This window comes from Canis lupus, chromosome 38 (genome assembly GCF_048164855.1).
Source record: "Canis lupus baileyi chromosome 38, mCanLup2.hap1, whole genome shotgun sequence".
NCBI lineage: Eukaryota > Metazoa > Chordata > Mammalia > Carnivora > Canidae > Canis > Canis lupus.
The window spans coordinates 973,479-986,723 of NC_132875.1; the positions used below are offsets into that span (position 1 = coordinate 973,479).

Sequence of the window (13,245 nt, forward strand, 5' to 3'; positions counted from 1 at the left end):
GACAGTGGGTGTACTCGTGCTGTGGTTTCCCCACCTGGTGACCGTCCTTCCTCCTTGAGCACCACCCCCTTCCAGCCCATGGCACAGACCAGAACACGCCAAGGGGCAGCCAACTCCCACCGGGAGCAGGGCAGCGGGCTGGGCCACACATGCCTGGGGCCTCCTCCAATTTCAGATCAGGTCAGTCAGGGGTTCTCAGCCTTGATCTTGCTCCAAATCATCTTGAGGCTTCGTGGAAACACAAACTGCCAGGTCCCACCCTCAAGCTTTCTCATTCAGGTCTTGGATGCACATTGTCACTCAAATAAAATTCGTTATTTATGGCTATGGTTTCCCTGAGAAGATTCCAGATAACTGTTGAGCCTCATTTACTCCTCGGCTAATTAATGCCCCCATGTTTGGTAAAGCTCAAAACTGCTGTCACTTGTTCACTACGGGAGGCAAAGAACTAGAGAAATTACCCATAATTTCTTATTTTTATGAGAAATTACCTATTATTTCTTATTTTCTGTCTTTTTTATGACAGTAGAGAACAAAATACCTTTCCAGTAATGGCTCTGTAGGCTCACATAAATACTGTTTAAAAGAATTTCCTGCATCTGGGCTACCCTGAAGTGAAAAGTCAGGGCTGCAGACTCTGCATCAGGTCAACAACTCAGAGACCAGGGTTACAGACCCTCGGTGCTGACCCCCTCCCAGCCTACTTTCAAATTCCCATGTAATCTTGCTCTGGTTATTTCCACCTACTGACTTTGGTTTTATCCTCTGTAAAGACAGAGGGGTTTTGATCAGATGGCTACTTGGGCCCCGCCTAACTCAGAAGTGCACCTCCCTGCGGACGGTGTCTGTTGGCTTAACCTGGACTCGCACCTTGTCCCCGTGTCTCACCCGGATAGGCCCCTCCACCCCCACCCCCACCCACTCCTGTAGGAAAGCAACAATTGCTTTGACCAGGGACGGGACAGGGTCACAGGTTCGATATCTGCTGTTGTTGTTCCTTCCTGTAAGATTAGCCTTCATGGTTTAATATTAAAACAGGTTTCTTCTTACTTAGAAACCTGCCCCCCCCAACCCCCACCAATGGTCAGAGCAGAGAATGGAGCCCAGGTCTGGATTGGATGGTCAGAAAACTTGACCTGAGGCCAAGGTTACATTGTCCTTAGAAAAACCTCAAGTTGGACAGTCCATCTTCATTTGATAAACAGAGATTCCCAAATATCCTATAGCTCTAGTAAGGATCACTGATTTGGGAGAGAGGTCAGTGCTGCTGTATGTCATCCCACATATGTCACGAAGCCAGGATAGTCAGAGGCAATGATATGAAGGAAGACTCGGAGTCTCATGAATTTTAATCTGGGGGACAGGGGGACCAAGACTGGGACCTGGACTCAGACCCGAGGCTTTGTCTCCTCAAGATTTTTATTACGAGAGCTAGCAGGTTGGCCATAGGAATGATTAACTTTGGGAATCAGAGAAAACATGTTCACTTCAAAGGGTAAAAGGACAGGCTACTGACTCCAGGAGAGGGGAGCAGAGGAGCTGTGTCTGGAGAACAATGTGGTCAAGAGTCAGTGTGCAGACTCAGGGCCTCCCGTGTCCCCAGTGCATGGAGGACTATGAGATACAGTTCTCAGATAGGCTCTGCACCTGCTTCCCCACACACATACATGTTCCTTCCAGTTAAATAAGTTAAAAGTAACACCAAATCATCCTTGCATTAGAAATAAAATATCTCAACATCATTAGGAAAAAACAAGAAACCCGAAACTCATTCACTGTCATCTTTTTAAAATGCTTCCCAGAAGAATTATTTTTTAAATGTTTCCTTTTAGTATTTCCAATAGAATGGCTGAGACAATGTGTCTCCTATGAGGACCCAGACAGTTCCATGTCTGCTCTGAAGGAAACTTGCAGAGAAGTCCCAGCTAGGTTCCCAGGGAATTAGAACTCAAGGTCTGACTCTTGGGGAAAATATCAGAATCAACATCTATGAAGCTCTTTTACTTTCCCTCAGTCTCTTTCTGCCAATCCAGGCACTGCTTCCCTCTACTTTCATGACCTCCCACCACCACAGAGGCAATAGAGCAAATGGGAAGTTGTTTTTCTTGATATTAGTCAATATGCCACTGGTGGTAATGGTAGAAATTAAGGTGGTGGTGGTGGTGGTGATGGTGGTGATGGTGGCGATAGTGGTGGTGGTGGTGCTGATGGTGGTGGTGGTGGTGGTGATGGTGGTGATGGTGGTGGTGGTGATGGTGGTGGTGATGGTGGTGATGGTGATGGTGGTGGTGATGGTGGTGATGGTGGTGGTGGTGATGGTGATGGTGGTGATGATGGTGGTGGTGATGGTGGTGGTGATGGTGGTGATGGTGATGGTGGTGGTGATGGTGGTGATGGTGATGGTGGTGGTGATGGTGGTGATGGTGGTGGTGATGGTGGTGATGGTGATGGTGATGGTGATGGTGATGGTGGTGGTGGTGGTAATGGTGATGGTGGTGATGGTGATGGTGGTGGTGGTGATGGTGGTGGTAGTGATGGTGGTGATGGTGATGGTGGTGATGGTGATGGTGGTGGTGGTGATGGTGGTGGTGGTGATGGTGGTGATGGTGATGGTGGTGATGGTGTGGCAGGAAGAGGGAGAGGGGGATCCTTGGGTGGTGCAGCGGTTTGGCGCCTGCCTTTGGCCCAGGGTGCGATCCTGGAAACCCAGGATCAAATCCCACGTTAGGGTCTCTGCATGGAGCCTGCTTCTTCCTCTGCCTGTGTCTCTGCCTGTCTCTCTCTCTCTCTCTCTCTCTCTCTCTCTGACTATCATGAATAAATAAATAAAATCTTTTTTAAAAAAAAAAGGAAGAGGGAGAGGGAAGGTGGGAGAGAGGGAGATGGATGGAAGACCAACTCTTCAAAACAAAACTGCAAACTCTCTAAAAACAGAAATCGTGCCTTCTTTTTCTTACCCCCTCTTGGTTCTCAGAGCTAGTTCCACACTCATGGGATTCCATCCATGATGTTGCCCGGATGACTAACTGACGATCTCAAACTCACAGTGCGGGGCATATTTCTACGACTCACTTCTCACTATCAGCACCCCTAGCACCCTCCACTCTAACCCCCAATATCCCCCTGTAGACAATAAATTCCCAGCTCCAGCTTCATACTTTCTTGAACTACGGATTTCCGGGAACACGGAGCCCTGTGCTTCTACAAGCCCTCTTCCCATGGTTTCTTAATCCACATCACCGGAGAATTCTTTCATTTTGCATTTGCTAACCTTGTTTTTCTCCATTCTCAGAGCTTCTCCAGGAATCCCATCCTGAACACGATCCCACAGTCAGCTTTTGTTATTCCAAATTCTTTCAAACGCAGTTCCATCTAAGTTCTAAGTTTACCTAAATATCTGTACCTACATTCTTATTTTTGGTTATTTTTTCTCAGATGTGTCCTTTCACCCATATCGGGTGGGTACGTGTTCAGAGGCCATGTCTACGATGTTCTTGGTTTGCCTCAATCCCAGACTCAGCCCACTTGAATTGGAATATGGAGCATGTTTGAAAAAATTACTTTACTGATTGTTTGATTGACTAACCAACTAAATCCAACAGTCTATAGATCATCAGGGTCCTTTCAAAATGGCCCTAATCTGCTGGATGACCCTCCTGACAGCCCTCTTCACCTCCTTGTTGCGAAGGGTATAGATGATGGGGTTGAGGAAGGGGGTGAGAAGGGTGTACACCAAGGCGATACACTTATCTGTGCCCTCGGCTTGACTCCCGGGCAGCCCCACATAGACAACAAAGGCAGAGCCAAAGAACAGGGCCACCACGGTCACGTGCGAGGTGCAGGTGGAGAAGGCCTTGGCCCGGCTGGCGGCCGAGGGCAGCTTCAGCACCGCCCTCAGGACACCCCCGTACAGTCCTAAAATCAGCACAAAGTTGCATGTGTTGATCATGCCAATCACTGCCCCGTGCACTCGAGCGTGCCAGGCCGTGTCCACACACGCCAACCTCATCAGGGGGGCCAGGTCACAAAAGTAGTGGGCCACCTGCTTCCGGCAGAAGGGCAGGGTGGCCGTGAGGCCGGCTGGCACCAGGGCCGCCGAGAAGCCGGCCACCCAAGCGGCCCCCGCCAGCCCCAGCTGCGCCTTCCTGCTCATGAGCGCGGGGTAGTGCAGCGGGCGGCAGATGGCCAGGTGGCGGTCCAGAGCCATGACGGCCAGCAGGGAGCACTCCGTCATGCCCAGGGAGTGCACGGCGTACAGCTGGAGGAAGCAGCCGGCCGCCGGGATGGGGGGGCGCCCACGGAGCCAGGTGAGCAGCAGCGTGGGCACCGTGGCGCTGACGTACCAGACCTCCAGGAAGGAGAGCACGCCGAGGAAGAAGTACATGGGCGTGGACAGGCCCGCATCCGCCTGCACCAGCACAATGATGAACGAGTTCGAGGCCAGTGTGAGGACATACACGCCCAGGGTAGCCAGGAAGGCGAGTGGCCGCACGGGCCCGGGGGCCCCGAACCCCGTGAGAACGAAGGTCTGCGGCCACGTGCGGTTCAGCCGATCCATGAGCCCTCGGAGCAAGGGGCAAAGACAGGAGATTCACTACCTGTAGGAATCTTACTCCTAACAAATTCCCCAGGGCCAAGAGTATCAATGAATAAACCTGAAAATAATGTAAATGTTATCAAAACACTGTTCAATCCTCACTTTTCAAAAGAGGAACTGAAGGCCTGATGGCAGAAGGTCCCGCTGACAGTTGGGGTGGAGTCCGGGTTCCTGCTGCACAGCCGGTGCTTGGCCAGGTGGATAGAATGTGACCCCAGAGTCAGACCCAGGGTTTCCTCCCACATCTCCCACCAGGAAATGGGAGAGACCAGAAATCCTCACGCTCATCCCCTCACAATCCAAAGGAAACATCCATCAGTGCTCTAAAGCATCCACACCTGCGTGCCCTGTCGTCAACAGTCAGTTGTGCTAACCTGTGGAAGAAGGGGACATACTTCCTCAGCTGTGCCTGCTGGGTCTCCTGGGGGAACCCGTCTGCAATTCAACGATGTTCTCAGTCAATGCTGGAGGAGAAAATAGTGAGAGAAGAAAGAAATGTCCTCTGAGAAGAGCCCTTCAAAACTCAGAATGGTAAGGCCAGAAGCGGAATCAGGAGTAGATGTGGTGAATTCTGAGGAAGGGTTCCCACAGAGAATTCTGTCCCAGGAAGTCCCTAAGATGGGTGTGTGTGGACAGATGAGATCGGGGCTCCATGGTGTGGGTCTAGAAAGACAAGGCATAAGATAAAACCCATTCTCTTTTGGAATTGGCTTCCTAAACTTGCATTGCCACTAACTCAAAATGAACATTGAGCCTGACCTTTCCCCTCTCTTTACCTTCTCTTCTCTAAGATGCAAAGATTTAATCAAAATCCTAGAGGAGAACACAGGCAAGAGCCTTTTTGAACTTGGCCACAGCAACTTCTTGCAAGATACATCCATGAAGGCAAGGGAGACAAAAGCAAAAATGAATTATTAGGAGTTAATCAAGATAAAGAGCTTCTGCACAGCAAAAGAAACAGTCGGGAAAACTAAAGACAGCCTACGGAAAGGGAGAAGATATTTGAAAATGACCTATCAGATCAAGGGCTAGCATCCAAGATCTATAAAGAACTTATTAAACTCAACAGCAGAGAAACAAATAATCCCATCATGAAATGGGCAAAAGACATGAACAGACATTTCACCAAGGAAGACACAGACATGGCCAACAAGCACATGAGAAAATATTCTGTATCACTTGCCATCAGGGAAATACAGATCTAAACCACAATGAGATACCACCTCACACCAGTGAGAATGGGGAAAATTAACGAGATGGGAAACCACAAATATTGGAGAGGATGCGGAGAAAAGGGAACCCTCTTGCACTGTTGGTGGGAATGTGAACTGGTGCAGCCACTCTGGAAAACTGTGTGGAGGTTCCTCAAAGAGTTACAAATAGACCTGCCCTACAACCCAGCAATTGCACTGCTGGGATTTACCCCAAAGATGCAGATGCAGTGAAACGCCGGGACACCTGCACCCCGGTGTTCACAGCAGCAATGTCCACAATAGCCAAACTGTGGAAGGAGCCTCGGTGTCCATCGAAAGATGATGGATAAAGAAGATATGGTCTCTGTATACGCTGGAATATTCCTCAGCCATTAGAAGACAAATACCCACCATTTGCTTCGACCTGGATGGAACTGGAGGGTATGATGCTGAGTGAAATAAGTCAATCGGAAAAGGACGAACGTTATATGGTCTCATTCATTTGGGGAATATAAAAAATAGTGAAAGGGAATAAAGGGGAAAGGAGAAAAAAAATGAGTGGGAAATATGAGAAAGGGAGACAGAACATGAGAGACTCCTAACTCTGGGAAACGAACTAGGGGTGGTAGAAGGGGAGGTGGGTGGGGGTGGGGGTGACTGGGTGACGGGAACTGAGGGGGGCACTGGATGGGATGAGCACCAGTGTTATATATGGCAAATCAAATTCCAATAAAAATATGTATGTATAGGGATCCCTGGGTGGCGCAGTGGTTTAGCGCCTGCCTTTGGCCCAGGGCGCGATCCTGGAGACCCAGGATCGAATCCCACGTCGGGCTCCTGGTGCATGGAGCCTGCTTCTCCCTCTGCCTGTGTCTCTGCCCCTCTCTCTCTCTCTGTGACTATCATAAATAAAAAAAAAATATGTATGTATAAAATATATATATGTATCTGTTAAATATAACTATGGACTATTTAAAAAAAAGATTTAAATAGATGTCTTATAAAGGCCTTATTGCCTTGGAAGTCTGTGGTTCCCTAAAGCTACTGAAAAATGTTTTTGAGGTGAAGGTGGAGATAGGTGATCTACACTAAGGTCCCCGGAGTTCTCCTCCCACACCCTACACCCTAACGGGCCTCCCCCCAGGAAGGGTCGACACCCTCCCCGGGTCCTCTGCTTCCCTACGCTCACCTGTGCCACCCACTCCGTGCCCATTACCTGACTGTTGGGATGACAGTGACACTCACAGCGACCTCCTCAGCATCCTTTCCACCCCCAGACTCTCCCCTACTTATACCTCACGTTCCCGCACACGCTCACCTCCCTGGGGCTCCATGCTGGGTGCTCCCCAGGGTTGCTGAGTGTGACTAGGTCTCCCCCAGGGGTTCCTCTGAGGCAGGCAGTTGAGCACAGGGAAGCGAAGCACGTATGTTCTGTTGTTCAAGTGACTTTTCTCAACCCTGCAACCCTGATCCTTGGGCTCTGGAGTCCAGCCTCGGGGCTGTAGCCGCCTGTGGGTGACTACAAGCTGTTGCAAGTTCCACATAGCTTTCTCTGGAGAGACACAGCCCATCTCACATAATCTTGTGCACACATGGATGGTAACACTTTGAACACCCCCAAAGTTTTGTCTTTTCACAATTCCCCTTACAAAGAGTTTCTTCATCCAGCTTCTCTTCCCTAACCTTGGCACCCTGTGAGCATAGTCTGTACAGGCACTGCTGTCACTTCTGTGCCCAACATCACCACCTCCATGTTGTCATGTTTGTTGTGTCTCTATCATTGCTCACTGGTTCCATCATGGTTTATTGAGCACCTAATATGCTGCTGTAAGTGCATGTTCCAAGTCTCCGTTACCAGTACGGCTGCCATGACCTACACCACCTCCATTATGATCACCCAGGACTTCTGCATGAGGTTTATCTACCCTTTCATGATTACTTTTACTTGTGTTAATACCCTTGATATTTTCATCAAAACCCTTGAGATGAGCATCTGAGCTCTAACCTCAGCTGAGCATTGTCTGTGAGTATATACCTGAATAAATATGGGATTCAGAACAATAATGGAATAAAAGCATTTATCTATTGATAGTAATGCATTTGAATCCTTCACAAATCCAGATGTACTTATCTTCTTTGTTTTGAATCAAAGGTGGGAACAAGACAGCTCCTAAATTAAATGTAAGGTAAAGAGGTAACCGCAGAACATGAACAAGTACATCAATACTGAAGCAGAGGGGAGTCATGAAATGTTCTAGGACCCAATTGGAGAAGCTTCATGCTGGGGCCGAAGACTTTTGAGCAAAAGGGAAAGAAGACATTTGCCTTTGAGGGGTGCAAATGCAATTTCAGGACTGGAAGAGTCTCTGAGGAAAAAAAAAATTCTCAAGTATTTGGACAGAGAGCCTGGTTCAATCTGAGCCACCATTGAGCCTACCTCCCATGTCACGTGAGGTGCCGACCTTTCTCCTGGCAGAGAGTTCTAACTGGACTTTAACTAAATCGCGTGTCCTCCACAGTCCCAAGTACCAAAATACTCTTCATTTTTATCCTCACTTCATGGTTCTGTATAGATTCCTCATCTCTCTAGACTCTTCAAATGAATAATCATGCTGTACCTAGAAGGGTCACATTAATGATTATTTTTTTGCTGTCGCTATATCACATCACATTGGTATTCCCACAGTCAATTTTTATTGAGGCTTTTATGAGCCGGACTCTGAAACTGAGTTGCATGTTCACTTGCACTCGGACACCTGGATGTCTTGGCCTTAACTCAGAGGATGACAAGACTGTGCACATGACGTAAATACCCAGGAACAGGACTTGTAGACATTATCTGGGACCAGCAGTGCAGAAATTAAAATATATATTAAAGGGCCAAAGTCTTCCATGTACAGGCCTTGCCAGGCCAGGAAAGCGGTGTCTTCTCCTGTATCATCCCCTTTCAGCAGATACGGCTTTCCTGGCATTTTACTCTGCACGAGAAAGACACAAGACCTCATGTCTTCCTCAAGTCATTCATGATGTGGACAGGCAGAAGCTTAAAACATAATGAAAGATGCTTCAAACATCTTTAAAACTTAAATGCTTAAAACATAAGTGAAAAAAGCAGGACTGGATGTGTTCAAAAATTCATAGTATCATTGTTTAATATTTGGGGGAAAAAGTCTGTTTATTTGAAATTAAAAGTGAGCAGATGAACAATTGTTTTAAGGCAATGGCATTGTAAGTGATTTTAAAATTTTATTTGTCTCAACATCTTAATAAGCTGTGTTTCTGTATAAGGTGTCCTTGGAAAGTGTGATTTAAAGGTTAGAAAAATTGGGGATCCCTGGGTGGCTCAGCGGTTTAGCGCCTGCCTTCGGCCCAGGGCGTGATCCTGGAGTCCCGGGATCGAGTCCCACATTGTGTTCCCTGCATGGAGCCTGCTTCTCCCTCTGCCTGTGTCTCTGTTTCTCTCTCTCTGTCTCTCTCATGAATAAATAAATAAAATCTTTAAAAAAAATAAAAATAAATAAGTGTTAGAAAAATTGTATCGAGTATCACAAAAATAATGTGAGAAATATGGGAACTCACAGTCACTGGTTTTATTCTTTTATTTAATAGATCTTCCAAACATCTTGAACTCCTAGGCCTTACGTTAGGAAGTGGGCAAAATGAGATGCGTTAAACACAGTCCTTCCCTTCATGATGTTTACCATAAAGTTTGGGAGACAGGCCCACAAATCAATCATATAAAAAAATCTAAGGTTTTTTAACCACAGGAAAATGTCGACTTCATACACAACGAGATCGATCTGAAAGTAAAATTACAATGGACATTATTTCTAGATTTTCATATTTACAGAGGACCGAGGTTTAGAAATACACTTTATAGATATTGTTGTGGGAAAACGAACTTTCATCCACTGCTGATGGAAGAACAAAGTGACATAACCCCCTCCCAGGAAAATGCAGGCATATTTACCTGTATCCCGTGCATCTGCACTATAGGCCAGGAGCAGCGTTCCCGGACATGCGTGCGCACACGTGGGAAGTGAAATAGGCACAGGTTGTCCGTGTGGCTCTGTACTTAATAGGCAAAGGCTGGAGTGACTCAGGGGTCCTTCAATGGGGCCCAGTGAGGCTAAGCACAGGACGGAGTCCCATGGGGTTGATTTTAAAATGGGAACGCACTCTCTGCATGGAACTGGAAAGCTCTCCAAGATTTCTCATTAAGGAAAAGGACAACAAAGGATAAGGAATAAAGTATATAGTATGGGGCCTTCTGCTTAAGGCGGGGACATTACAAGACATTCTCATCTTCAGGGCTTTGCCCGTAGAAACGCCGTAATCCTACAGGAAGAAGCATTACAGGTGGTTTCCTATCAGCACGGGGATGAGGAACAGATGGGCTGGGAAGGTGGGCAGCAAGTCTTTTGTATGGAAGTACTTGCTGACTGCTCGGTTGTCCAACTCTTCAGGAATATCATTTGCTGAAGCAAAGAAAATTATATATATATATTTTTAAAAAACTACCTTACTTAGGTGATACACTCTAGTCCTATGTCCGTGGACTCTAGTGTAGCACCCCTGATGTTCCAGAGGAGTTATTAATGGCACCTCTTTGCTCTCTGATGCATTTAGCTGGAGCAAAAAGCGCCCGCGCTAGGCAGGCAGCCGGGCCGTGGGCACAGAGCCTGGCCTGGCGGCGGTGAGCGTGCTGCTCTCGCTGGAGCCCATCCAGGTGCCATCGGTGGCCAAGCGCACAGAGCCCAGCCTGGCCTTGAACGCTCATCCCAAAGAGCCTGTGCTTCTCACACATTTAACTCACATCTGAAAAACTGATGCTGACTGTAGAAAGCCGTCGGCTGAACAGAACTCCGGCCAGAGGCGAGCAGCCGGGGCGCGGCTCCCTCGTGGGCCTCGGTGGGGTGGGAGGCAGCTGCCCGCTGTGCTAGGCCCGACCTACACTTTGTAGTTTGGAGGGAAGGACGGCGAGGGGGTCGCAAAAAGGGAGAGCTGAGGACACGAAGGCGAGGGGACTAGGAGCAGTGAAGAGCTCGAGGTAACGTCCCGTCTGCGGCTACGAGCGGCTGTCGACCCGCGGCCCTGACTCTCCGGGACGCCTGCGGGTTCGGGGGTCGGTTCTTCAGTCCGTGGACACCGAGCCCCGCGCCACGGGCCAGCGGGCTGCCTCCAGGGGCTAGGTGGCCGCTGATGCCTCCAGAACGGGATCCGGAGCCCCAGGCGCCCCGCGGAGTAGACCCACAGAGACGAGACCACAGGGCCATCAACTCCTACGACCCAGGCCGACCCAGGCCGCCGCAGGGCCCAGGAGCCTCCAGGCTCCCCGCTGCCGCCGCCCGAGAACAAAGGCCCCACCGGGCGCACCGACCCTCCTGCCGAGGCTGGCAGCGCGAAGGAGGGAGGAGAGGCCGCGGCCGCAGCCGGTGCCTGCCTTGCAGTGTCGCCGATTCCTCTGGAGTCCACGAAATAGACATGTGAGCTGCGGGGGTCCCCAGGGGCTCAGGGGTTCAGCGCTGCCTTCGGCCCAGCCCGTGACCCTGGGATCCCGGGATCGAGGTCGCGTCAGGCTCCCTGCACGGAGCCTGCTTCTCCCTCTGCCTGGGCCTCTGCTGCTCTCTGTGTCTTATGAATAAATAAATAAAATCTTTTTTTAAAAAATGTGAGCTACGTGTGGAACTAAACACCCTCACAGGCAGAGATTTCCACTGCAGCAGCGTCTGTGGAGAACCTTTGAAGAGATGGCGACTGATGATCATACGGTGCCTAACGTTCTACTGTTGTCCTCCTTTTACAGATCAGGAAACTGAGGCACAGGGAAGTTAAGTGAACTGTCTAAGGTCGCACAGCGAGCAAATGATAGAATTAACGTTGGAGCCCAGGCAGAGAGGCAGTAAGGGCCATGCTCTGACCTGCCCCCTGCGCTGCCTCTGAAATACGGGGCCCACTCATGCATCGGGCACTTAGCTTGTGTCCTTTCACTTCATCATTAGAACTCTTTATTACGGAGCCTTTTTTTTCCTTTAAAAAGGTTTTATTTATTCATGAGAGACACAGAGAGAGAGAGGCAGAGACACAGGCAGAGGGAGAAGCAGGCGCCATGCAGGGAGCCCGATGTGGGACTTGATCCTGGGACCCCAGGGTCACGCCCTGAACTGAAGGCAGGCGCTAAACCGCTGAGCCACCCAGGTGCCCCTGTTATTTTAAAGACAACAACAACAAAAATAAATAAATAAATAAAGACAACAAAATAGAGGTTGAAGAAAACATACCTTTTTTTTTTTTTTTTTTGGTTCAGGATCACATAGTCAAAAAGCAGCAAATCTGGGGACTGGGCCAACGGCCACCCCTCTCCGTCCTGGATACGTGGATGTCACCCCCCGGGGCTGCTTCCCCCCTTGACTCCTCTCAGCTCTGTCAGCAGGAGTGAGTGTGAACGGCCATGTGCCGTGGCCCTCGCTGGGCAGCGGGGACGAGGCCACTGCTCTCACCAGGGTCATGCCCCCCGGGGCGAACCCGCGAGCCTCGGACCCATGGACCCAGCTTGGGTCCACGTCTCCCGACGGCAGCATTTCTGACTCCGTCCGGCTGATGGTTCCTTCTTCTTCGGGGGATATGGGAAGATGACAACATCTGAAAGCAGCCACCACTGTCTCAGGCACAGGGCAGACGCATAAAAACTAATTGGGTGGATTTTTTAAGAGTCACTTGTATAAAAATGACCACAGGAGAGGCCGTCGAAGCCCCGTCAAGCGGCCTCCTCTGCACCAGGGTTTGGGTCCCGGCCGCCTCCCTAGGCCCGGGCCCCCGGCAGCGGCGGGCCTCCCATCCACACGTGGCCAGAGGACCAGAGTTTTCAGACTTTGCTCAGCAGAGGACCCAGCGGGTGGGGAGTCGGGGGAAAGGCAGGCAAGGTGACCCGACTTTCTGTCCCGACCCGTTTTCTCCTTGGCACACGTGGGCTTCGTCTACAGGGCGCGCAGAGCTCTTCTGTGGGCAGCTTGGTCTCTGTCCACTTAGCGGGGCTCCAGACCCTTTCCCAGGAATAGTCCGTGAAGATGGGCGGGAACCCAGACAACACCCTCATCGTCCCCCCAGCGGGGAGCCAGCGGTAGTGTCGGGCTCCCAGCTGCCGGCCCCGCGACACTGCTGCTCCCGGCGGGGCTGCGGCCCAGGCCACGCCAGGCCAGCTGCACCCACCTGCTCCGCCCATGCTCACCGCCGCCCGTTGGGGTCCTGCCTGCCGGCTCCCATCTTCCGTGGTCCCACCCCTCCTCTGAGACACTGCCCCCCGCCCCCAGCTCTACATGGTCTTCCTCCCCCCGCGTCGTGCTGTCTCCCCCGGTCAGGAGTTTGCATCGGACCCTGTTGGTTTGTTTTTCTCCTTCTCCTTTGTGGTGTTTCCCACCCACCCACCCCCGTTAGATTGGAATGGAATGAAACCCC

At 50.2% G+C, this 13,245-nt stretch overlaps 1 protein-coding gene across 1 annotated transcript; it reads right to left on the reverse strand.

Annotated features, from left to right (window-relative positions):
- Nucleotides 1-3,613: 3,613 nt before the first annotated feature.
- Nucleotides 3,614-4,558, reverse strand: LOC140626750 (olfactory receptor 6N2-like). Its single transcript, XM_072814502.1, has one exon. The coding sequence runs from the start codon at nucleotides 4,556-4,558 to the stop codon at nucleotides 3,614-3,616; it is 945 nt and encodes a 314-aa protein (XP_072670603.1).
- Nucleotides 4,559-13,245: the final 8,687 nt, after the last annotated feature.